At 46.0% G+C, this 27,150-nt stretch overlaps 1 protein-coding gene across 1 annotated transcript in view; it reads right to left on the reverse strand.

The window, feature by feature from the left end:
• LOC146835035 (cytochrome P450 4B1-like) overlaps positions 1 to 25,387 on the reverse strand; it is a 134,498-nt gene extending 109,111 nt beyond the window's left edge. Inside the window, exons 1-2 of the mRNA XM_085602695.1 lie at positions 25,131 to 25,387; positions 23,440 to 23,584 (exon numbers count right to left, since the gene is read on the reverse strand). Of these exons, the coding sequence (XP_085458821.1) occupies positions 23,440 to 23,584; positions 25,131 to 25,334 (349 nt within the window). The 5' untranslated portion in view covers positions 25,335 to 25,387. The remainder of the gene's footprint in view (positions 1 to 23,439; positions 23,585 to 25,130) is intronic.
• Positions 25,388 to 27,150: the final 1,763 nt, after the last annotated feature.

The raw sequence follows: 27,150 nt of genomic DNA on the forward strand, positions 1-27,150 counted from the left end.
ATCAAGCCTTTTATAAGTCTACCCTGCTTCCACTTTCCTTCGATTTCAACCACTGGCTCATCCCTTATTGAATTTCCAACAGTGTCCTTAGATGAGATTCATCCCTCTCCTTTTTACAGCAAAAATGGGTCTCCACTAGACCCATGTCCTGCCTCTTTTAGTCTGCACTAAAATCATCTGCTCAGTTCTCACTTGTAGGAAAGTGCCCCTTTTTGACATGACAACCTGCACTTTCTGCCTGGTATTCGGTGCAATTTTGAGAGAAAGTGCATAGGGTTCCTGCTAACCAGGTCCCCAGTGCCAGATCTCTTTCACTAAACTGTACAACTATTTTCTAAATTGACAAAACCTTTAGCACCCCCTGTATTTCCCTAGTAAGTAGTACCTGTGTTACCTAGGGAATGGTAAACTAAAGAGAGTCACTAAGGGCTGCAGCATGGATTGTGCCACTTTAAGGGACCCCTCCCCAAACCCATGCAGACTACCATTGCAGGCTGCATGTCTTGGTGCAGCAAAAGTGAAAACAAAACATGGCATCCAGCCCTGTGTGTCATGCCTGCAGAAACTGAATGCCCATTGGCTTGTACCCTACACTCAAGCAAGAACAGAGTTATACCTACTGACTTGCGCCAACCCTGCCGGCCTGCCTGCTGTCTTCGACCACTGTGCCAAAGTAGACTCGTCCTGAAGCTGTTGTACCTCAAAAGTCCTGGGAAGACTGCCAGCCTTTCTCCAAAGACCCAGGAACTTCTGTGGAGTAGGGGGCTGCTTTCCTGCACCCTAAGAGGCCAGTGAGGATTTTAGATCACTAAAACACAATACCTGAAAGCTCCACTACACCCGAGCCACCTAGCCCACGTCGAAGTGGGCCAATAGTGCCAGCGTGATCCCCAGACCCTCCAAAGATGAAGCCCACCTTGGGTTTGCAAACTGAGGACTTCCCAACATCGCCTGCAGCCTCTTTGTTGCAGGCTCCCTCTACCAAGAGTGTCTCCGGTGACAAAAACTCGTCACCTCAGAACACCTCTGCACCCAGCTGCCCTGGCCTATGGAGAAAAGGGCCAAAAGGTGTCTCCATGTCCCTAAACACCGTGAGACCTGAAGCCCAATGTTGGTTCAGCCCGACTGGCCTCCCAGTGCCTGCTTGCAGCCTCTTTTTGACAGATCCGATCCCCATTGACTTCAGCAGGACACCCAATGCTGAATTGCTCCTCTACACCTGGCTGCCCCAGGGCTGCCCGAGAGGACCTGTTGAATCTGCCTTTGACCCTGCCCCATACTCACCTTAAATCCAGAAGATTGGTCCTGTAAGTCGCTGTAAAGGACCTGTATGCAGTATATGCTTTTCCTCCATAGGAGAACATTCCCGCTTCAGAAATTGCACTGTGTTGATTTTTCAAACCAGTAGAAATTCATAACTCGAAACGTACTTACCTGACTTTGATGATGTTGGTTCCTAACGTTCTATAAAGATAAATGTTATTTTTATAAATAGGTGTAGATCTCCATACTGAGTCGTGTTTCTATCATTTATTTACTGTGAATATGCAGCAGATGTCTAACATTCCTCTCTGATACGTCTAAGGCTGCCTGACCTCACTACCCCCTAAGAGAGCACATTGGGATTGCTAGAGCAAACCTCTATCCACTTATAAGGGATACCTGCACTCTTTGCACAGTATACTACTTGTTGGTGTACTATGTGAAGAGCCAGCATCCTACATAACTTAGTTACGTTATTGGTGTTTAAGATCAGCCACAGTTTCCTCTTCGAGGAAATATGCAACATGCTTGCCACTTCTTAAAGTAATTACAGACCTAACTCTCTATTACCTCTACTCACATAAAATCCCAAAGAAACTAATCAGCAAGGAATTATCCACCTAGCTTGAATCCAATTCTTTTTTGAATCACACCCAATCAGGCTTCTGCCATCAACACAGTACAGAAATTTCTCTATTGACCTTCTCAGAGGATCTTCAAGCATTCAGGTCCTGAGAGGTTGTGCTGTCTGATCTTATTAGACATTGCAGAAGCCTTTAGCAGATTCCTGCATACTATTCTCATCAATTGTCTCTTCAACATTGGTATGTAAAGCTGTCCTGAGCTGGTTTGATCTTTTTTATCCAATAGGCCTCAACCAGTTTCCCTGCCCCTTTTTGTTGTCCCACATGGATTTTCTATGAGCCCAAACTGTTTTAAAAATGTAGATTACTCTGATGGCCTTACTTGTCCACTCATTTGGCTTCAACATCATGCCTTATGCTTATCACATCCAAATCATTGTGTCCTTGTCTGAAAACTTCATCTACTCATGCAAATATTTGCGCTTCTATGTCATCAGTAACCTAATGGATGAATACCTACTGTCTTAAATTAAATTGTGAGAAGACATAAAACCTCTGATTAGGTAGACAATATTCTATCTGATCTATGCTCTGGTGGTCTTCAGAATTAAGTTGGGCCACTGAACAAGGAATTTAGGGGCATATTAACAAGGGCTTTATCTCTGCTTTTTTGGCTTAAAAAGCCAAAAAAGCAGAGATAAAGCTAGCACCCTATCAACAACAGGGTGCTAACATGAAAATTTGCATGTTAGCACCCTTTTACTCTACGCTTCCCCTTGCATCTCTAATGAGATGCAAAGGGGGCGTTCCAGAGTAAAATAATAGGAGAAATGTTGCTAAGCGACATTTCTCCTATTATCAAGAATATCGCTAACCCTGTTAGAGACAAAAAAAGCAGCGCTAACCGTGGTTAACGCTGCTTTTTTACGTCTGGTATTTTTCTGACTTAGCCATGATATCCTATGGAAGGAGGATATCATGGCTAAGTTTGCCTGTCCCTATCAACAAGGTAACGTGAGATTATCGCTGGGTTTCCAGCGATAATCTCACGTTAGCCTGTTAGCGTGAGGATTTTTATCGCTATTGAGATAAGCGTTGCTAATAGCACGCTATCTCAGCGATAAAAATTCATGCTAGCCGGCGATAATTATCCTAGCGCTAAATGCGCTTTGCGATAATTATCGCCGGTTGTTGTTGATATGCCACTTAGACTTCTGATTTTACTGCAAATTGATTTTTTCTACACATCTCCCAGGTTGCTGCAACCTTCTTTTGTCTACTCAGGACACTTATCAAAGTACTTCCTTTAATTTCTGTCCCCATTCAGAACCACAGATTATACTCTCGACGCCGGTAACTCTCTGTATCTTGTTGCTTGTTACATCATCTCCAGGTAGTCCAGTAATGCCCAGCTCACATCATTTTGAATCTACCCTATTGTAAGTCAGTATCTGACCATCTCAACAATCTACGCTAGCTTCAAATGGGTGTACATTTTGTTTTCAAAGCTCTATGCCTGGTCTTCAGGCCCTATTCCAACAAATGTCCTACCTAAATCCAAAAATTAATTTGCCAATACTTTCCTCTTCGTTGTTTTGATCTGACTGTACTAACTTGGAGAGCATCTCAATGTGTCAAACAGTGCCAGATTGTAGAATGCTTATTCCCGTACCTGCCCTCAAAACACTGGATCTCTCTTCCAGTGGACTAAAGGTGCATTCCCTCTGAATCTGTGTTCAGAAAGAAATGTGAAGTTTGGCTCTTCAGACTAAAGCAAGTCTTTATACTTGGAGTCTTCCGGTAGCGCCAGGATATCCTGTTTTAGCAACGGCTGCTCTTTACAAACGTCATTATCACATTGAAATGTATACAGAAATACATTGAAAAGTATCATATATAGATCTTCTAATCACAGGAATAATGAAATGATGGATAAAACTTCTAGTGAAACAAGAGAGCCTTCAAAGAAAAATAGCCAATAAACATTCACAGTCAGTAGATTCACTAGGCCCTCTTTTGCTTCACCAAGGGATAATATGAGATAGTTGGAATTCACTTTTTTACAAGTTTTTACTTCCTCTATTAATGGATGGAAATAGCTTTTTATTATCTTCATATAAAGTTATTTTATGATCTTATCAATATGCAGACCTCACTAAGGAAGAGACTATATTCAGAAAAGAAAGGCAGGTGGCTCCTGCTATTAAGATAGGCAAAACGTGTTATTCAAATATAATCAAACTGGATGAATAGTGACCATTGGGTAAGGGTGGGTGCTGAATGGATGCTGCAATTAATATTTCTGGCACACAACGTTTGTGAAGGACTTATAAGCAGGCATATTCTGCTATCGCACATTCTGGCACTTGTGTGCTTGGGAGAGGTCTGCTGTTATTAAAGTTTGATCTATGATCAAGGAAAGCACCAGTGCTGAAGTAAGAGTGCCTAGCTCTCCGTAACTGAGGAAGTGGCATGGTTGAATGCTGCAGAGGAACTATTTGAAGGGATGCCCAAATAAAACTGGACAGAAATATGTTTAACATATTTCTTGAGTGTACCTTGCAGGCATGAATATTGAACTGGAATGCCTCTCTTCTGCAATTTCTTTGTAGTTAACTTTTAAAGATACATAATACCAGTAAGGGCACATGACTTGCTCTACAATTATGCACAGGTGAATCCGCCAGAAGTTGCAGTGTACAACCACCCATCTAGATAGGCCCGACCCACCACCACGTCTGTCAATAGTAAGCGTCATGAAATATCTCTAGCATATTGGGAAACACCAGCAAAATGTTAGGGAAGCATTTACAGTGCCTCGATTATGTGGCATAAATTTGGCCACTAAATATGGACATTGGTGAATTTTCTACCAGAGGACCATATGGCACCAAAGAGGTTCACTAAAGGTGATTCAAGCATTTTTATGAAGAGACCTCCACCATACTGGTGGAGATCTTAAATATTGTTAGATCTTCCTCTGTTGCCTTGTCAGAGGTGGAAAATTTGTTATAATGGTGGATTTACTTTCTGGAAGCCAAATTCTGAATCAGCTATTTATTACTGCAGCATAAATGTAACAAGTACACATCATACTTAGGATACAGTGATTACATCATCTTAATATTTAATGTATTGCAAACCACTATGCAACCACAATGCACTTTAATGAGATTAGAGAATTGATACACTTGAATAAAGTAGTGTTGCAAATAGTTGGTATTCCAACTAATGTTCTGGGAGTCTGTAATGTTCTAGATCCCTTTTAGACTAGTCTACATGACACAATGCAAAACATGTAATTTCAAAACACCAAATACCTATTACTGTTTTCTGTAAGAAACATATTACCTTATTGCAGTTAGGCCTATTTACCCGGGAAACATCGTTAACAACACAGTCAGTACACCGCGATGCTGTTACATCGCAGTCGTTACAACGAACGCGATGTAACCACGCGATGCCATTACAACGCAAGTCTTTACATCGACTTGCGCTAGATGGCGTGCTAACATTACAAATAGTGTAGTTTACTATCCCAACACCTTCCCTACTGTTAAGTGGACTGGAGTTGGAATAGTAAATTACGCTTTTCTAATGTTAGCACGCCATCTAGCGCAAGTCAATGTAAAGACTTGCGCTGTAATGGCATAGCGTAGTAACATCGCAGTCGTTGTAACGATTGCGATGTAACTGCACGCGTTGTAATGACTCGCGTTGTTACGTCATACATCCTATTTACCCACAAGGTCAACAGAAGGCCTGGCTTTCACTTTTCTGATACCAGCCTACCTTATTTAGAGATTCCTGTCAGGAAGAAGGGTATCACAGTGCCTTCAGTGGAGCCGCCGGTGTGGTTGCTCTACTGACAGTACCACAGCTTTGCTGAGCGGGTACCATGGATGATGTGTTCACAAGGCCTGTTTTTTTTTTCTAAAGACAAACTCACAAGCAGGAGTTTTCTCCCTGTGCCTGGGACCATTGATTATTTCCCTCCAAAGCATCATTGTGTCTTGCATGGGGGTCCCTGGCAAGGAAAATGAATGAGGATTGCCTTGCCCTGAATAGAGTGCGACGACAGTCATTATGAGCTGATGGATAGGTTGAATTGTGTGTAATTTAAGCTTTTCAGCAATCATGTCAGTGTTTTATTCAGAAGTTATATTTTATCACAGTGCAACCTATATATGTGGTTAACTCTGTGGCACCTTTTTTTTTTAATATGTTTTTATTATTTTTAGTGCCTAAAAATGCCCACAGCAAGCCAACCTCAGCCACTGATCACAGAGGTCTCTATGTATTTTGCTGTACTGATTAATATGAATGCAGAACCCATCACTCCATGCCAAACAAGCCATTTCTTTGAAACAGAACAAGAATTGCAAAAATGTCTACCTGCAAATTGTGGATCAATGGCTTTGGCAGCTGACAGAGCACCACCAATTTCCACCTGCCAATGAAGGTCATTAGGAAAGTGGGTATGGTTGGGAATGGAAAGGCTCACCCTAGGTTAATAGAGCCCAACCTCCCCATAAATAACATTGCGTGGGAATCCTTGATGGCATTTTGGCTATAAATGCCATAAGACTGGCCAGTCTGACTTATGGTGGGTGTTTTTAGCTACATTCTTGCTATCCTTTGCATATTCAGTTGGGGAGTTTTCCTCCCCTTTTCAGGGAATCACTCTGGCTGGTGGAATATCCCTGGCCGATTTCTGTGGGCCTTTCCCACCAAAAACCTAGTGATATGGTTTGATGAGATGCTACTCTCTTCCACTCAGATAATGAAGTTTTCTGGGCAGTGCTTTGGCACACTGAAATCCCTGATGACATTTTAACACGTCTCCCTAGGCCAGCTAGGGAAATGGTTACCCGGGCATTGATTCTTTCACACATTGACTATGCCAATGCCCTGCATGTAGGCCTTCCGGGCTACCTTTTGAACAGACTGCTGGTTGTCCAAAATGCAGCAGCTAGTACCATTCTTACTATCCATATAAGTACCAGCGTAAGGCAACACTTACGGGATCTCCATTGGTTACCTGTAATACAAAGAGTAAAGTTCAAAGCCCTTGTCCTGACTCACTCAGCCCTGTACGGACATGGTCCAGCCTATCTGAATAAGCGCTTCCGGTTTTACGTTCCGGCAAGACAGCTGCGTTCTGCGACACAGCTTCTTGTTCATGTCCCGCGTTTTTGCCTCAAAAGAATTAGAGGAAGATCTTGTGTCTCTACGGCAGCCTCTGCTTGGAATCTGCTTCCCCTGGATCTTTGCAGTATTCAGGACCCCAAACTGTTCAGGAAAAGACAGAAGACTCTTCTTTTCATCTAGCTTGTGTTCAAAGCAAAATCATTGCATTTTGGAAATTTAATTTAATGCCAATACTAGAGGTATGAGGCCTGTTGAGTTTTGGAAGCTCAGTTTGCATCCATGGTACCAGGGCACTTACTGCTTTTAATGTTTTTTAAGTATGAGTGTGGACACATTGGGGCAGATTTATGTTTGACTTGCGCCTCATGTACGCCGCCGTTGCGTCACTTTTGTGACGCAGCAGCGGCGCAAATCCTGCGCCATGGTGCGGGGTATTTACAACGTGACGCATCTGGGAGATGCGTCACGTTGTAAAGCCCTGCGCCACATGTAGGCGTTCCAGGGCAGGTGGGGGCGTTCCGGTGCAGGAACGCCTCCTAAAAGTGGCTGAGTGAAATCTACAAGATTTCACTCAGTCACTTTTGAGCCCATGCTGCGTCAAAACCCTGCGCCTGCTTGAAGCAGGCGTAAGGATTGACGCAGCATTGTGCAGATAGGGCCCCCCAGAACATTGCTGGAGCTGCGTCGCGCTTGCGACGCAACTCCAGCAATGCGCCACTTTTAGGGCACAGATGCGTGACGCATCTGTGCCGTTTTTGCCCCATGGTGCGCCGCATTATAAATGCGGCGCATCCATGGTGGCGGAGCTGGGGCACAAAATAACTGGCGTATCCCTGCTGATATGCAGGGATGCGTCAGTTATTATAAATATGCCCCATTATCTTCTATTTTGTTGAAGCTCTCTATGACATTATTAATAACACTATCGGAGGTCCAAGCGTGTCTGCTGCCTGATCCTGGAAACTCAATGTAAGTGATCTCTAGTATGTGCATTTAAGCCTGAAATAATTGTCTATGACGGTGCTCTATGACCGTTGATTGTGTGATCTGAATAACTTTTAATTTTTTGACCCTGTACCCTTCAGATAGATTTTCAGTTGTGACCAATGATTGACAATAAACTTCGATGGAACTTGGAGCAATGAAGTAAAGAAAGTAGTTCTATGCATTTTTAAAAATAATTTGCATGTAGCATTGTTGAGCCATGTTGCATTAACTGCTTTTCATACATGTAGCAAATTATTCAATATAATTATGAGCAATCCACTTTTGTGCAATCATTTTTAATGTGTACTGGAGAAGGGTGGGCCACAAAGTCCCTGCGAAGGTGAAAGCTTGGCTGGCAAACCACAAGAGCACTGGAATATTTCATACCTGCTTCTTAAGAACCTTTGGCTTTTTAGAAATTCTAAGAAAAATGGTTATTAGTTGAGGGGGTGGAAACCCCACTCAATAATAAACAGAATCCTTGTCAGGGTGAGCCACAAAAGTCCTAAATAAAGCTGTGCCTAACCTTCTGGTGGCTTGGTACAAAAGCAGTCAGGCTTACCTTAGAGGCAATTTGTAAAGTATTTATGCAACACTCAAAAAGTCATGAAGTAAAAGCTCCACACAAGACAAATTCCAAACCAATTTAGGCAAATAGCGGTAATTTTAATAGAGAAAATGACACCATAACAAACAATATACAATCAGTAAAACCAAAGTTAGGATTTTTTTTTAAGGTTTTGGAGAAAAATAGCACCAAAAAGAACAAAGCACCAAGCACAGGTATCTAGCTGCGTGAGTCATAGTCAAAAGTTAAGTCCGACTGCGATAGAGTGCATGCCGGATACAGAGACAAGGTTGATCTCGTCCTACCTTTGGATTTAGAAAGAAATTTGGAGAAGGTAGAGTATCAGCAAGCAAGGCACCAGGCTGGACCCAAGGATGCCTATACAATGACAGGAAGCTCCTGGAATAAGTCTTGGTCAATCAATCAGTGTTTATAAAGTGTTCTACTCACCCGTTAGGGTCTCATGGTGCTGGGGGTAGGGAGGAGGGGTGCAGCTCCATTAGGGTCATTCGAAGAGCCAGATCTTGAGGCCTTTCCTGAATTCGTCCAATGTCGGGCTTCACCGGAGGTGGAGGGACAGCTTGTTCCATGTCTTGGCTGCAAGGTGGGAGAAGGACCTTCCACCCGCTCTGTTCCTGTTGAAGCGTGGTACAGTGGCTAGGGAGAGGTTGGCTGATCATAGGTTTCTTTTGGGTGTGTGGAAGGAGAGACGGTTGTTGAGGTATTGAGGTCCGATGTTGTGGAGGGCCTTGCATACGTGCGTGAGCAGCTTGAAAGTTATCTTTCTTTCAACGGGGAGCCAGTGGAGTTCATGGAGGTGTTGAGTGATGTAGTTGTGCCTTGGGATATCAAGGATTAGTCTGGCTGTGGTGCTCTGGAGTTTGTGGAGGAGTTTCTTGTTGATTCCAGGATAAAGGGCATTGCCATAGTCCAATCTGCTAGTCATGAGGGTGTGCGTGACTTTTCTGGAGTCGGAGGGTATCCATTTGAATGTTTTACGTAGTATGTGTTGAAGAATGCAAAGGAGACATCATTAATCTGGTGATTCATTGTGAGCGATGAGTCCAGTATGAGGCCGAGGTTGCATGAATGGTCTGTCGGGGTGGGTCGGTTTCTGAGGGCAGGGGGCCACCAGGTGTCGTCCCATGCTGAGGCGGTGGAGCCGAGAAGAAGGATTTCTGTTTTCTCTGACTTGCGTCAGGCAGCTGATCTTCATCCAGGTTGAGACGGCTGTCATCCCTTCTTGGAAGTTGTGCCTGGTGATGTTGGGTTCCTTGGTGAGGGAGAGGGTGAGTTGGATATCATTGGAGGAAGAGACGATATTGAGCCCATGGTTTCTGGCGATGGTTGCAAGGGTGCCATGTAGACGTTGAAGAGGTTGGAGCGGAGGGAGGATCCTTGAGGTACTCCGCACCTGGTCTCTGTTGGTTCCGAGAGGAACGTCGGGAGTCTTATTCTCGGTGTTCTGCTCGTGAGAAATTAGCATATCCAGTCTAGGGCCTTTCCTTGGATGCCGGCACCGTGGAGTCTAGTGGCTAGTGTGCAGTGGGAGACAGTGTCAAAGGCTGCTGAAAGGTCCAGGAGGATGAGGGCTGCTGTTTGGCCTTGGTCGAGGAGAGCGCGGATGTTGTTTGTGGCAGAAAGGAGGGTGGTCTCGGTGCTGTGGTTGTTGCAGAATATAGATTGGGAGGTGTCCAGGATGTTGTTGGCTTCTAGAAAGTGTGATAGCTGGGTGCTGACAGCCTTCCCGATGACCTTGGCTGAGAAAGGAAGCAGCGAGATGGACCTGAGGTTCTTCAGGTCCGTTGGGTCTGCGGTGGGTTGCTTCAAGAGGGGGTTGACTTTGGCATGCTTCCAGACGTCGGAGAAAGTGGCGGTCTCGAGGAAGCAGTTGATTGTCCAGCGTAGCTCGGGTGCGATGGCTGTGGTGGCCCTGTGGAAGATGTGAGGGGGGCAGGGGTCTGAAGGTGCTCTGTAGTGGATGCTCTTCATGGTCTTTACGGTGTCTTCTGTTGTGAGAAGAGTCAACGTAAGTAGGGTCTGTTGGGTGGCGTCGCTGGGGGTGGGGGTTTGGGTGGTGCAGAGGTCTTGGTTGTCGAAGGTATCATAGAGCGTCTTGATCTTAAGGTGAAAGAAGGAGCAGAGTCTGTTGTAGTGGTCTTGGGAGAAAGGGATGTCTGTTTCGCTGTTGGGTTTGGCAAATTCCTGTATGATGGAGAAGAGTTCCTTGGTGTTGTGACATTGGAGAGGATTCTGTCTTGGAAGAAATTCTTCTTTGTGGCTTTGATGAGTTGACCGTATGTCGTGTTGACGGTTTTGTAGTCTTTGCTGTTTCTCCGTTTCTTTTCCAGCAGCCGGCAGGAGCACTTGGATTCTTGAAGAGCCATTGTGATCCAGTTTGCTACTTTTAGTGCCATCTTGTGGTCTTCTGGAGGGGGCAATTGTGTTGATATAATTGGCGATCCATCTGTGGAGGTTGCTTGCCGTGGTGTTGGCATCTGTGGTAGTGGGGTGCAGGTGAGAGCAGAGGTGAGTTCTTCCTCAGACTTTGTTCCAGAGTCTATGCAGGGCACTGCACGTGCTTGTGAGCAGTGGGTTTTCTAAAAGAGAAATGGATGCAGTGGTGGTCCGTCCAGAGCTGTTCTGTGGTGTGGCTGAAGGAGATGCTGTTTCATCCTGCGAAGATGGGGTCGAGTGCATGTCCAGCTGCGTGAGTGGGGGTGGAGACAAGTTGCTTCAGTCCTATGTTAGTGAGGTACTCTAGGAGGGCGGTGGTGTGGGGGTCATTGTAGCTGTCCAGGGGGAAGTTGAGGTCTCCGAGTAGTATGTAGTCTGTGGAGGCAAGGGTGTGGGGAGAAATGAGGTCATTGATGGTGTTGGTGAACAGGGTGCAGGGCCAGGCTGTCTGTAGATGAGAGTTCCGCAGAGCGTTGTTCTGGAGTTGGTCTGGATCTGGAAGTGGATGTTCTCCATGGAGGGCGAGACCTCATCCGAGTTGGTGGTTGTCATGCGGAGGGAGCTTTTGAGGATGATGGCAAGGCCTCCTCCTGGGCCGGTGGGGCAGTCTTTCCTCAGGATCTTGTATCCGTCAAGAATGGAGGTTTTAATGTCGGGTCCGGAGCTAGCACTGGTCCAGGTCTCTGTGAGGAAGGCGACGTCAGGGATGTGTGTTGAGGGGGATCCCAGATTTCTGTGGTGTGTTGTGTAGGGAGCATATGTTGAGGAGGATACATTTCAGTGGTTTGTGTGTGCTGGTGTCCCGTGGGCTGGGGCAGTGGCCTAACGAAAGTTTAAGGGCCCCCCCCTGCAATGTACAGGGAGGGGCCCCCACTCCGGATTTTATCCGGAGCGCTCAGGCCTTATTACAGTGCTGAGGGGGCCCCTTGCAGCTGAGGGGCCCCCCCACACCGTGGGGTATGCAGGGGCCTGTGTTACTCCCCTGGGCTGGGCGTTGCAGCAGGGTCCGGAGGTGGGTGAAGGTGCGGTGGCAGTGTCGGCGGGAAATAGGGCCTTGGGTGTTGCTCGGTGTCGAGACCTGGCAGTTGTTGTTGCGTCCGGGGTTGAGATTGTGGAGAGTGCTGGGGTGGTAGCGGCGGGGGTCGGGGTTCGGAGGACCAGGGTCCCTGGCACTGGTCAGGTCACGGAAGGGTGCAGTCTGGCTTACCTTTGGAGCACCAGTGGCGCGGCAGGTCATTGGCCGCCATTAAGTAGGGATCGGGAGGAGGGTGATTAGCTGGAAGGCGGGAGTGCCATGCTGGGGGTAGGGCCATTGTGGCAGCAGCAGCAGGGAGCATGGGAAGAGGCTGGCAAGAGAGGAAAGGAGGTAAACAGAGAAAAGGGGGCAAAGAAATAGGAGGCAAACAGAGGAAAAGTGGCAAGAGTAAAGAGGCATAAAACGGGGATGGAGAAGAGAGGCAAACAGAGAAAAAAAGGAGCAAAGAAGAAAGAGGCAAAAGGGAAAAGAAGAGAGGCAAGGAGAAAAGAGGCAAAAAAAGAGAAAGAGAGGGCAAAAGAGGGCACCAAACAGGACGGAATAGCAGAAGAGCAGGTGCTCTTCCACTAGATTACCAGTGATGAGACGCAGGCAGGAACCTGCGGGTGGAGGAGGGCCTCGAACACCTACTTGAGAAGCTCAAGCTGGAGCTTAAAGGGCAGACCCTTAAAGGTGGAGCTGTGCGGGGGTGAGCAGTGACTCTGACCAGGAGGTCAGAGGTCTTGTTCTACTTGCCACACAGCAGCAACCATTAAGTAGGGGTTTGCGGGGTGATCAGCTGGGAGGCAGGAGAAGGAGCAACACGCTTGGGAGTGGGAAGGACCACGGGGCGAAGCAGCGGTGGGGACCGCAGGAAGAGGGAAGAGGGAAGAGGGAGCGAGACTGGCAAAAGAGAAAAGGAGGTAAACGGAGAAAAGGGGGCAGAGAAAAAGGAGGCAAACAGAGGAAAAGTGGCCTGAGAAAAGAGGCAAAAAACAGGTCAAAGAGGAAGGAGGCAACAGAGGCAAAAACGAGGAGAAAGGCAAGGAGAAAGAGGCAAAAAAGAGAAAGACAGGGGAAAAGAGGGCACAGAACAGAGCGGAATAGCGGAAGAGCAGGGTACTCTTCCACTAGCCCACCAGGGATGAGGAGCTAGCAGGAGCCTGCGGGTGGAGGAGGGCCTTGAACACCTACTTGAGGAGCTCAAGCTGGAGCTCAAGGGCAGTCCCTTAATGGTGGAGCTGCGCTGAAGGAGAGCAGTGACTCTGACCAGGACATTAGAGATCTTGGTGAGACTGCTGACGAAGGTGGGAAAAGCTCCAGGAGGGAAAAGATTACGTTTTGTGCCAGGGAAGTTTTAATCAGTGATGGGCTACTGTTCCTCGTCAAGCCTGGTGAAAAATTCTACCTTCGGATGTAGACGTTTTTCTGCCGCTCGGATTACGCCAGTGGGACAAGGCTGCAGGTTGTAGCCGAAGAGGCCTCCACAAGGAGGGATACCATCATTGCGAAGTCCAGCTGAAGAGGATTTGCTGCTGCAGAGAGGACTGTAGTGGGAGCAGCATGGGAGTCAATCCCAATGGCGATGCACCTTCATTAGATCTACTTGCAGGTATGCCTCGGTGCCATGCCAGTTCTCGGGTAAATATTTGCAGAGAAATCCCAGCTTTTAGGATTAGGTAGCTGGAGTACACCCTAACACCACACCAAGGGTCCAGGACCCGGTGAGCACCATTTGAGGAAACTAGAACTCACTCCAGTAGAAGCCAGCAATAGCAGAGATGGTGGATCCAATTGGGACTGGTCAGCTGGGAAGGTGCAGGGCAGGCATTTGGAAACTTCTTGTATCCCTGTAGCTTAAATAGGAGCCTAGTCAACTAATATTTGGAGTCATTCGGGATGCTTGGTTTCAAGGAAAGCAGGACCTGTCTTCTTTCCTCAAACAGTAGGAGAGACCTTTCAGCAGCAAGGCATCAGGACAGCCCTTCTTCTGAATCTTCCACAAGTACATGAGTGTTCTGATGTGGGGTCCGAAAGTCCCACCTTTTATCTCCAGTGCCAACCTTTGTGTGGGGGAAAACCTGGTGCACTCCCAAACAAGTTCTGACCAGTTTCCCTGTTCGTCCTGGGCTTTGCTGTTCACTGTCTAGGGTTGCAAAGGCAAGAGCAGGCCTTGGTTCCGGTTCCTATGTGTGTGCTGCAGGCAAAGCCCTTTGAAGTGTAAGTAGGGCTGGGTACAGTTGCTCCTCGGCCATCCTGTCATACAGGCCCATCCTGTTCACACCTAACCCCCACCCCCTTTGTCCCATTGTCTGGAAGGAAGCAACAACACACTACAGGGAAAACAGCCGCAGTCATTTTACCCTGTTTACTGGCAGACAGGCACTGTTGTTGTGGGCACACAAATGGCATTTTACAAAAATTGCCACTATGGGAATTAGGATTTATCCAACATTACAATTAAAGAGGATTATAAATTACAATACATTTGAGTGTAAACATAATTTCTCAATCTGCTCCCAATTTAAAGTTTAATAAAATGTAATAAGGTAAACATGTGTTAGTCTAGAGTGAGATAGCCTTACAATAGTGAAAAATGACAATAGGAAATGTTCACTGCCTGGATATGTAAAACTTAAAACATGTTCCACTATTAGGATGAACCCCTTTCCAATGAGCCATTAGGACCTACATTAGTGGTGACTTATAAGCTTTAAAAAGAGGATTTAGGCCTGGCAAAGGGTTTATTTTGCCAAGTTGAAGTGGCAGTTTAAAATAACACTACATGCTGCAGTGGCAGGCCGGAGACATGCTTTAAAGTGTTACTTTAGTGTGTGTCACAATGAGTACTGCAGCCCAGTAGTGGCATTTAATAATACACTCTGATATCATACTGGCCTTAAAGCCACTGGTTTTATCATCTTTGAATATTGTAATATCACATTGCTAACTTCCCCACTGTTATGCTACATGGAATACATCACCCCACTTGGTCTAGACAATGTGCAAGTAGGTATGTTCCTTAGCCTACTTCTCTGCCTCTCAGTTGAAGCAACAGAACAGAACTCAGTTCATATCTGTTAGATTTGGGGGTCTCTAGTTGGCATAGGTAGGTACCTTTGTCCAAGTAGGGGCCCTTGCGTATAGTCAGGGTAAAGGGGTACACTCCTAAAATAACCCCTACTCACCCCCTTGGTAGCTTTGCACAAGCAGACAGGCTTATCTCAGAGGCTGTGTGTAAAGCATTTGTGAACACATACAGTAATTAAGTGACAACACTAGAGATGGACACCACACAAGTTTTATATCAAAAATAAGTATTCTTTATATAGACTTATCACAAGACCACAAAAGACAAAAATCCACAATACTGTTACTTTAAAAATGCTAGAATTTAGCTTAGTTCTCTTAAGATAGTAAGTGCGACACTCAGAGTTCAATGTACCTTAGATGCGACACGCAGGGCAACGAATTGTTGGAAAGACGGTGATGCGTTGAAGGTCCGGTGCAAATAAACAAAGATGGCGCTTTCTTCTTGATGCAACACGCTTCCCAGTGATGCGGCGGCACCTGATGCGACGTTGATCCTCTTCTCCGGTGATGCGAGATGTTTCCTCATGATGCGAGCCGCGACAGGCCCTGCGACACCCTTCCCAGTGATGCGGCGGCATCAGCGGCGACATCGAGCCTCTCCCCTGGCGATGCGAGTTGCTTCCACAACGATGCGAGCCGCGACAGGCCCTGTGACACTCTTCCCGGTGATGTGGCGGCGATCCTCTTCTCTGGCGATGAGCCACGACAGGCCCTGCGACACGCTTCTCAGGGATGCGGCGGCGTCTGATGCAACGTCGATTCTAGTCTCCTGCGATGAGCCGCGACAGGCCCTGTGACACGCTACCCAGTGATGCGGCGGCATCTGCGGCGACGTCGATCCTCTTCTCCGGCGATATGAGGCGCTTCGTGTTGTGAAGCGGCAGCGGCAGTTCGGCGACACACTTCTGGTTCTTGAGTCATGCTTCCAGCCCTTGGCGACACGCAAGTCCTCAAAAAGTCTAGCACAACTGCAGGCACTTCAAGAGAACTCTTGGGGAGCTGGTGGGTGAAGTCTGTTGTCCCTGAGACTTCAGCAGGAGGCAAGCTCTTTTCCAAGCCCTTGGAGATCCTTCACAAGTTGAATGAAAATGCACACAAAGTCCTTTCTCCTTTCTTTGGCAGTCAGGCAACCACTGCAGGCCAATCCCCCAAGCAGCACTTCAGCTTAGGGATGGTCTCTCCTCAGTTTCTTCTGGTTCCACTCCTCCGCAAAGGTTTCTTCTTGTTTCCCAAAGAGATCTAAAGTTCTTGGGTTTGCGTCCCAATATTTATAGCAAGTTTCTCTTTGTTCTCTGAAGGCAGAGAGGCCTTTGCCTAGTCCAAACCAGTTCTGGTCAGTCCTGGAGCACTTTGTTCACATGACTCCTCCTTTCCTTTCAGAGTGCAGGGCAGAGACATCAGATGCACCAGAGGAGGTGGAGCCAGCATTGTGGAGGGAAGGCACAGCCCTATTCAGGTCCCAGGTGCAACTCCTCCCACCGATCTAGATGCAGATCTCTCTATTCAGCCCTGTGCTGACTCACCCTGTCTCCTGGAATCCCCCAGCCCCTGTCACTCAAACTCCAGACAAGGAATACACAGCCCAGCAGAGGCAGGTTTGGATGGTTAGACAAGAAAATACCTACTTTCTAAAAGTGGTATTTTCAAACACAGAATGTTAAAACCAACTTCAGATGTATTTTATCATTCTGAGTTCAGGCATACTAAATTCAAATTTCTACCATGTTCCCTGAGTCAGTTAGGATTATCAGATGTAATAATCAAACTGCCCATTCCGGCCTATGGAGAACAGGTAGCCTTGCAATAGTGAAAAACGAAAATGGCTGTAATTCACTATTAGAACATGCCACACACACCAGGGCATGTCCTACCTTATACTTACAATGCACCCTGCCCTTGGGCCTACCATAGGGGTGTCTGATATGAAGAAAAGGGAAGGTTTAGGGACTGGCAAGTGGGTGCACTTGCCCAGTCAGCATGACAGTACCACACTGCACACAAGCTCTGCAATGGCAGGCCTTAGACACACTTTTACAGGCTGCTTCTGTGGGTGGCACAACCAGTGCTGCAAGCTCACCAGCAGTATTTAGATACCCAGCCCAGGGCACTCCTGGTGCACTGTAGTAAGGTCTGACAGGTAAACCAAACCAACCAATCATGGAATCACTAATTCATACATTAATTTACAATAGGGAGCACTTGCACTGTGGCACTGGACAGCAGTGGCACAGTGCCCAAAGCATCTAACTCCAGCAAAAACACACGAGGCAACCGCAAAAATGGAAGGGAGACCCACGCCAAGATGCCAGGTCTAACAATATCACACCAGAGAATAGAATTTGGTACCCCCCCCCAAAGTGCTCCGGTCCAATTCACCCAGCAACCATATCTAAAATATTGGCCCACTCACCGAGTAATGTGTCTGCTATCCGAGTGAGAGCAACTTGCAGAAGTCATCCAATGCAGAGACTGAAATTGTTTTTTCTTTACCCTTGCATATATATCTAACAATGACCAACAATAAGCATTCCCAAATCTTGCTTTGAGGACATCCGCTGGGGTGTTCATGTCTATTGTGACATCATTCATGGGATGGTTTTGTCCACAATCAGGGGTGTAGCTTCACGGAGGTACTTGGGGTGCAACAATTCCCAAATAAAATGTATTCTTGGCTTGGTAGTTGGGTTTGTAGGCTGTGGGTTGAGTCTGCAAAATCTCTGGAAGTTTTTCTTGTACTCATTTTACTAAGAGATTGTTAGACTTGGCCCTTTCTGCGGGGTCATCCCCAAACTTTTTGCCATTATCCTCCTGTTGTCTGAACCCATTTTTATTGATCTTTAGGATAGTGTGATAGCGCTCTCTCCTTAAAACCTGCTAAAAACTGGCTTACGCCCACTTGGTACATTTAATTTACTTGTAAGTACCTAGAAAAGTGGTACTACGTGTACCCAGGGTCTGTAAATTCAATACTACTAGTGGAGCTGCAGCACTGATTGACCACTCAAGTGGGTGACTTAAGTAGCTCCATTAACTTACCAGAGGCCTGCCATTGCATCCTGTGCGTGCAGTTTTCACCTGCCATTTCGACCTGGCAAATAAAACTCCTGCCAGGCTCAAACCTTCCTTTTTATTAATACATATAAGTCACCCATAGAGTAGGCCCTACACAGCCAGGCAGTGTATTTAAAACATTGTACATGTACTTTTAAGTTTTACATGTCAGAGTAGTGAAAAACTCTTACATTTGTTTTTCACTACTGCAAAGCCTACCTCTCCAATAAGATAAAATGTTGTTAACTAATTATTTTGTTAACTAATTACAGTTCATAAGTGATAACTTGCAAGCATGTAGACAGCTTGAGGTTGGTGTCTAACGAGTTGTAATTAAAAGCCCTCTTTATTGACACAGTTGGATTTCTAATCAAAATTCTGAAAATGCTACTTCTATAAAGTTGGCATTCTCTTGTCCTAACCATTTGGTGCCTACAGCCTGATCCTCGGTCACATGACTAGGCATAGCTGACAGTTATTCTTTGTGTATGGCTCATAGACAGTGAGACAAAGGGAAGATAGGTGTTGGCAGGATGGGCCACTCGGACTTAACGAGGGGAGGAGCCGTCACCTACCACACGCACATCACAAAGGCTCTGCCTGAGTACTCTCGCAAAAGGTATGACAACGGTCTTTTATAACCCCGGACAATCTGATTCCAAGACAGGGAGGAAGGGGCTGCCCGACACCTCAAGGGGTGGAAACCTCTAGAAGCTTCTTCGGCTTCAAAGTGGGTACCAGGTATAAATATTGAACCTATATACTCAACTCTCAGATCACTTCTAGACCTGTGCACTCTGCCAGGAAGAAGGACTGCCCAGCTGTGAAGTCTGGCCGCTTTGCTGTCCAAGGACTGCTTCTGCTGCACCAACACGTTCCTCCTGTGAGCTGCCCTGCTGAAACCAGCCAATCTGTGCGAAACCAGGACTCCAAGATCTTCAAGGGTCAGTCGGCTGATGATCTGTTCTCAAGCCACAGGGACACATCGGCTTCTCTGCGCCACGCATTTTGGACGCAGTACCTATCAGGAATCCGCGGATTGCCTCCTGCATTATCTGTCAACATCCTCAGGGGTCATTAAGCAATCAAGTTTGTGTTTTGGGTCCCTCCTTCCGACAAGCATTAATATTTATTGGAAATATATTGTATATTTTACTGTTGCATTTGCCAATGCTTGTTTTGCCGTGACCAATGCTTGTTGGTTTTCTGGAGACAGTTGACATGCCTGAAGGGGCGCAGTGTTATTGTTTGGCAGGTTCCTGGAAAGCCTCCACACTGACTCCTTAGGACACGTGCTCCTCTAACTAGTCCCTCATGGGCTATAAATAGCCAGCGAGAATGTCTCTGTGCTTGGCTTTTTGCCCTGGTTCCAGTTTCCAGGGTCAGATCGATCCAGCATGTAGCCTTGATTGACCTGTGGCCTGCCTCCCCAAGTTCACCATGACCCTGGCTCTGCTCATCCTGACATGGCAGGGAACCTTCAAAGCTACGTGGAGTGCGCTCACTTCAGACATTTGAAAAGCACCAAGCCTTGGTAACTGAAAATTATAGCATGCTGATTCAGGGCCACTTCAAGCCATCCTGCTAAGTGTTAAGACAGCGTTTAACTACTTGCGAACTCTTCTGAGCCCCATGAGACTCACTACTGAGCGGACGGTGCAATCATTGTTATTTGGTGTAGGTATCTTAGTTTTAAGGCCTTTTGAGTCTCCCATTATTTGCTGTTATTGAGTTTATTATTTGTAATGTATAGTGTGTAATGTATAGTGTGCAATTGGTGCACTATTTGTTATGTATTTGATGTTTATTTTGAGTGTAAACAGTATCCAGTGTGATACCATTCTTGTTAATATTGGTGATGTCTGCAGAAAACACAACTGGCTATATTTCACTTTGCTGAAAGTGAACCTTTGTGTAGAGAGCTTTTTGAGAAGTACAACTAAAGCATGACAGCACAAGCACTGGTACAGCTGTTGGATTCCCATGGGTAAGTCATAGGACACTAGCTGCATATCTCCAATACAGACACAAGGAAGAGAATAGCCTTCAAGGCAATTGACTGATAGGTGGTTGTGCATGCATGTTCAGAAAACTTGACAACTGGTTGTGTGTTACTGAATGTCATTTAGTGATTATTTGCATCACTCACACATGCTTTTTACTTCCTTCTCCTTAGAATTCAACCCATGGAGACACGGATATTAGTGACCTGCACTCCTGAAGATACTGGGTGCCCGGCTGGACCTGGCAGCACAGCGTAGCAGTGTATGTCTCTTTCTCTTCCAATCCTTCCCTTTTGGGACACCTGCTGTAACGCCTGTGTCACTCTGTAGCACTGAGAAGTGTTCCAGGAGGTCAGGGGGCATTTCATCGCCCATGCAGAAATCCTGCTTTTAAGGTGAGTGGCTGCACCATGACAGTACCATGCATCACCTCGACAGCTCCGCAAGCTTGGGCCAGTGCGATGCATCTTGAGACAACAACTGGCTCAGCACCCTGCAGATCCTCGCTTCGACACAGGACCACGCATCACCTCGGTCGCTCTGCCAGCCTGACCCAGCGCAACACATCTTGACTCTGATAACTGGCGCAGCTCGACACTGATAGAGCATTTCTACACAAGTCCTCTCAAGCCCCAGCCGCTTCGACAGCACTGGCCCAGTGTGACGCACTTTCACTCAGGACAGACGCATCGCTCTTTAAGCTATTACAAGCCCTAGCAGTTTCCTTAATGACAACAACAGACCTCACATCCCAAGCTACCGTTGATGGCCAGTGACTTCGCTACGCAACGCCTCTTGGTGCAGGACCTTGCATCACAAGCTCTGCATCAGCGGTTTCTCAATGCTGGCCAGCACAACTCAACACAAGCACTTTACATTGCTCGGCTACCAGAATTTAGGATACTCTTGTTCAGTGGGTCTAACTGGGTCCCTTTACCTGGTCTGCGCTTTATCCCAGTCAACTTGAACTGGTGACTTTGTCCTGGTCCGGCGTGACCAGATAATCACAGTTGGCACTTTGTGCTTTTTGATGCCTGCTTTAAAACTTGCATATCTCAGGTTCTACTGCCTGGGGTACTGCTGTTTTCGTCTGAATTTATTTCTTAACAATTGCTAATTTTCCTAAATTGAGGTGGGATTTTACTTGTGTTGTGCTTTTACTTTATTACTGTTGGAAGTTCTGTATAAATAATTTACACATTGCCTCTAAGTTAAACTTGACTGTTCTGTGCCAAGCTACCAGAGGTTTCAGTACGGATAAATCTAGCGTTTGCTTGCGAATAAACCCACACAATGATTCTGGTTGCTGCTTGAGAAGGGTTTCACCCCTCCCCCTCAACACTCCCACAACAAGTAACCCAGTTTTTTAGAGATTATTTTCCCTTGCTCATTTTTTGAATCAGGAATTTAAAATATATAGCGACAAGTTTGCAGTAAAGTAGCAAATTTGCACACTCGGAAACATTCCTATGAATGGGTGCAGATATACTACTTTTGGAATTCATAGTCATTGGCAGTAGTAGGTTTGGGAATTTGGGTCGGTCTCAGGTTTCTATAATTTTTCAACCTATTATTACCTGTTATTTGAAACTGCAAAACATTAATCATCTAAAAGTTCAGTTGATCCCATTCATCTCGTCAACAACTACATTCTTGTCATACAACATTTTGCTTGTGTGAGATTTTGGGATTTTCTTATTTCCAAAATGTCCATTGCACAAACAGTACATTTTCTCATTGGGAAAGGTCGCTTTGCAGTTGTCCTTTTTTGGTCTATTGGGAAAATATGTCCCTGTGCTGAGTTTCCCCTTAACCTGAACTCCACAAGATGTTGGGAATGTTCTGTTCCTCTTTGCACTCTGGGATGCACTCCAGCACTTCACTGGAGGAGAATTTTGAAAATTTCCAAGGTGGGAAAGTGTCAGACAGGAGTTTGAGAATGTCACAGGTTGGTAGGCATTCCAAACCCCTCAAGCATATCTTGGTTGATCCAACCACTCCCCACTCCTTTCATGAAGTTTACTAATGCATAATTAAACGACGTTGTGACTCACAATTATGAAGTAATAAATGCTAGGTATTTTTTAGTTCTTTAGATGCATAGCTTTTTGGTCATTAATTTGACTTTGAGAATTGGGCCCACAAAGCCAATTTATTATGGGATGGAGGATTACAATGTAAATATCAATGGCTCTCTTTTCTGTTTTTTTGGGGGGGGAGGTGTTGGAGTGTGAAGTGGGACAGCAGGTCAAAAGAACACAATATGCCTAATATTTCAGACCTAAGCTAAGAGCTGAAAACAACACGGAAAAATGGCCAGGTGCAACACGAAGACAGTCCTCTGAGGGAAGGTTTGGGTTATCCCACCAAGAAAATCTGAAACACATTTGGGGGAAAACAGCCTTTACTATGCAGCCAGAACTACGTAGCACCATTACAACATGGGCAATACAAGAACGCATTGTTACCATGTGTTCCATTACCATGAAAGTCGTTACAACGACTTGCATTAGGGAACATGTTGTTGGATTTTAAATCCAACACCTTCCCTACTGTAGTTGGAATAGTAATATATACTATTCCTAAGTCCAGCGCTTCCCTAAGGCAAGTCATTGTAACTGCTTCTGTGATAATGGAACACGTGGTAACAACGCGTTCACTGTATTGCCTTCGTTGTAATGGCATGCGTTGTAAAAGCATGTGTGATTGTGTCATACATTCCATTCGGGCTTAATTCATTTGATAGAACACTTTCCCACGTGTTTCTAAACTGTCGTGGGTGCGGTACCCCTTGCCCATCTCACCCCTCCATCCCACCGCCTACTGCTATCTCTAGTTGAGAAATTTGGGATTCACAACCACAAATCCCACTGTCTTAGCTATGCACCTCTCAAATATGTCTCGCTGTAAACTTCACAGAATCACGAGCTGTGCCTTAGAAGCCAGACACTGCTGCAGCACAGCGTTCTCCATCAAACAAGCATAGGCCCAACACGGATCAGGATTCTCCTAAACATATGATCAGGATTCTCCTAAACATGATTATTCACCTGCATCCTATCTCAATCACACTTCTCTCACACCCAAATCATCTCCATCCTTTTAAATACAGCTTAAACTGCCCCTGCCTTGTGCAGAAGAAGTGCTTATGCATCCTCTGTATAAGACCCAGGTACGGTCTGCAGATTACCCGCATAGTCTATAGGGTGTAGAAAGTCCATAAATATATACAGACATATAGTTCTGAAAACATGTGCAGTTACATACCTCCTCTGCCATAGATAGCTTTGGCGTAGTCTGGGTGGCTAATAAATAGCATAGGCAAGAAGTTTCCAAACCAAACCGGGAATATGGATGGATATTGATTCGCCCAACAATCAACTATGTCCAAATCTCTTCCATCTTGTCGAAACTGGAAAAGAAGGAATAAGAGAAATAGATCCAAAAAAGAAATACAAAGTCAACGTTTTAAAAAATGCAGTAAATAAATATTCGAGGCTGATACCTAGTCCAGTACCTGATGCTGCCTATAAGTCATTGGCCAATGCACATCGGTGCCACTACTCTTTAAAAAAAAAAGGTTTAAAACAAGAATTTAAACCGATTCTTCCTTCTTTATGTTTTGTTGTCACTACATTATCGCTACCCAAACTTTTTGATGTTTCTATAATTGGCTGTTGAATCACAGGTTTGATCCTTCGATATACTACTATTAATTAATCGTGAGCTAAAAAGAGGCATTGTGAATACCAATAAGTCTGGACTTGGCAAGCTATTTCGTGTTCTATTGCAGGGGGGAAATGCCACAAAGAAAAGAAGTTCGTGCTGCTGCTTAAATATGCTTGTAATAAAATTAATAATTAGGAAACATCTGAAGTATTGTAGTGGAACCTGTACAGGTGTGTCATAGCAGAGAGGTGTACTTAGAGCTCTGAAGAAAGCGGTTTTAGTTTTAATGCACATCACAGGAATCTATGATTCTCAAGGGTACACTGCAAGGTACCATTTATTGGCTTTGAGCTACTGGAACATGAAGACATAATTTAAAAACACCAGAATGCCAAAAATAGGATAAAGAGTGGCATAAACAACAACTGCACACTTCTTTTTATGTAGAAATGCACATGTGACCAGGCAAATGCCATCACTCATAGAGAAAGAAAGCCAATGGCTGAAGAGGGTTGGTCCCACTGTCTCATGCTGTGTGCTGTGGTGGGAGGAAGCAAATTGTGAATGACAGCTGAACAGGCCAAGGGCTGATGCAAAGCCTCTCTGGTTAGCTGGATGCATTTTTTAATTGCATGAGGCTGGATAGATGCAGAGAGTGGCAGAAACCCACTCCTTTCTATTTATCTATTATGGATTTCTTTTGCTTAAAAAAAAACCAATTATGGTATAAGGTTCATGAAATGAGATAGTGAATGGTCGGCAATCGTGCAACTGAAGTCTGAATACTGATCCACTGAGTAAAACAAAAATACCAAATTCAAAGTCCCCACAGAACTGGACCCCCGAGCACCTTCGAAAATGAGAACTTTGGGTTGTTAAATGCAGGCTTATTGCGAATCAGTGTAAAAAGCACAGGGCGTGAGATCTATCACAAGCGGAACGCATGCCTTTTCAGAAAGTATTATCAAACCCGTGCAGGTATGTAGGACTACACGTATGCTTCTGCTCCTGCCTCATCTGTGTTATGTTATGGTACTGGATATTTGCATAGGCCAGCACATAGCTCCGCATTCTTCTATTACTTGACATCTACACAAACATTGATTTATCTACATTCGAAATAGCTGCCTTGTGTGACGTAACGTGACCACACACTCACTTCATGTCGTTCAGTCTTCAGTGCATTCATCCCATCTCACCTTTATTCCACAGGTGTGCACAAAGAGAGCACAACACATACGGCGTTTCACAGACAAAAAGCACACATTTAGGACCGGTCTCTTCCATACCTCGTGAGCGTTTCCGTAGAGCCAGTGGACGGGGGGCCCAGGGAACCTCTCCAGCAGTTTGAGCAGCTTCCTTCTCCTGAGTAAGACCCGGACCACCGTCACCAGAACATAGGCCAGGCTTAGCGAGACAGCCAGGCGTAAGACCCCAGCTACGTCCGGCGTGACGCTGGAGGCCCGCAGCAGCCTCTCGAGGACGGAGGCCATGTCTGAGCAGCTCTGTGGCCGACCACCCGCCCTGGAGGCTACCTCACCTGCCACCAACCAAGCAATCTAAGCTTCGTCCACGCTACACAAAGGCTATCCCGCCCCTTGAATCCTACACATATTAACCCGGTGCCTGCAAGTAAAGGATTTCATGTAAATAATATGTGGCCAATAACGTGAAAGGTCAACAGCTCTTTCGTGAACTATTTCAGGGATTAGGACAAGGGGATATAGTGTTCCGTAAACACAATAAACGGGTATTTTTGACCCAGACACTGAAGTAAAAATGCGATTGTGGCTGGAATTGCAACACTTTTTTGAATAGGGAACAAATATTTGTAATTGCAGCCGCCATTGTTTCCCGTTACTCCCCGCCCCTTACCTGAACACTGCCACTGGGGGAAGGGTTACAGCTACTAAAAGGCCTTCGCCCTTTGACCCTTAAATGAGTTCACAATCCTTACAAATTAACTCCTCTAATTCTTGAGATTGCTTTATTTTAAGGGCCCAGGGATCCCCTTAGAATGCAAAAACAACAGTGATGGACAGAATACAGAACAATGTCATACATTCACCCCAGTACAGAGATCTGGGCCTAAATCCATCGTTTTTTTGCTCACCATGCAGTTCCAGTTTGAACCCAGCCATATACAAATCAGTTTGCCCTAAGTTGGCAGGGTATGGCCAGACGTGGGTCCCTTACTCACTTTGCCACTGGATTCATGATATCCTGGCTGATGAGGGTTATGAACCCGAAACCGGTCCCAGGATGCTTTTTTCCGGTCCAGGGAAGATATGGCTTGGCAGTTCGGGCTGGACTGTTCCCATGAGGCACAGGGTCAGGCTGATTTGCATATTGCCATGTCTGAACTGGGGTGGTGGAGTGAGCTAAAGAACGATGATGGATTAAACCCAGATCAGTTGACTGGGTGTGAGTGTTCGATTTGCTCAAACGCTCCGTCCATCATCTCCTTTGGTATCACATCCCCTTAGAATGCACAATATGGGTGTCGAACGTGTTGCCACGTTTGGTATCACATCCCCTTAGAATACACAACATGGGTGTCGAACGTGTGCCCACGAAGGCCGCATCCGTGACTCTTTTCAGAGCAAGCACTGATTGCATGCAAGAAAATGTGAGGATGGTGCGAAAATCTGGTCTGGATCCGACCATCACTTTCATAGATCTACACAACAGCCTTTAAGTACCGCTGCACCCGATCTCCAGTCTGTAGCATGTCTGCCAACTGACACAAGACCACAGTGTGACACATGATATCGGCCCCCTCACAGTCCAGGCCCGGTTCGAGCGGGTGGGCCAGGCCCACCCAAACATGAGCCTGGCCCTCGCAGTGTCTCCGGCGAAGATCCAATAGCACATGGTGGCAGGGAAAACAAGCTGAAAACCTCCCTAAATAGTGGTTTTCCAGCTCGTTAACGAGGCTTTGAACTGCCCACTTCCATTAATGGTGTAGGACAGAGGCGCAACTAGAGCCAAATTTCGGGGGGGGGCTGAATCTTTAATCAATAGGCAGAGTGGAGCTGCAGGGGCTCTTAGAAGGGGTGAAACAACAACGAGGCCACATTAATATGCAAATGGTCTTTTAAAGACCTGTGAAGTGCTCGGGTGCGGCTGTGTACATGCAAATGGTCTTGTAAACACCTGTGAAGTGCTCGGGTGCGGCTGTGTGTGTGCCCTGGAAGCAGTCTCATCCCGGGCTGCCACACACGACGGGGGAGGGGGGGGGCTGAAGCCCTTTGAGTCCAATGGGTGTTGCGCACCAGGTGTAGGACATGGGCCACTTTTTTTTGTTTT

This window comes from Triturus cristatus, chromosome 4_2, assembly GCF_964204655.1.
Source record: "Triturus cristatus chromosome 4_2, aTriCri1.1, whole genome shotgun sequence".
Classification (NCBI taxonomy): Eukaryota; Metazoa; Chordata; class Amphibia; order Caudata; family Salamandridae; genus Triturus; species Triturus cristatus.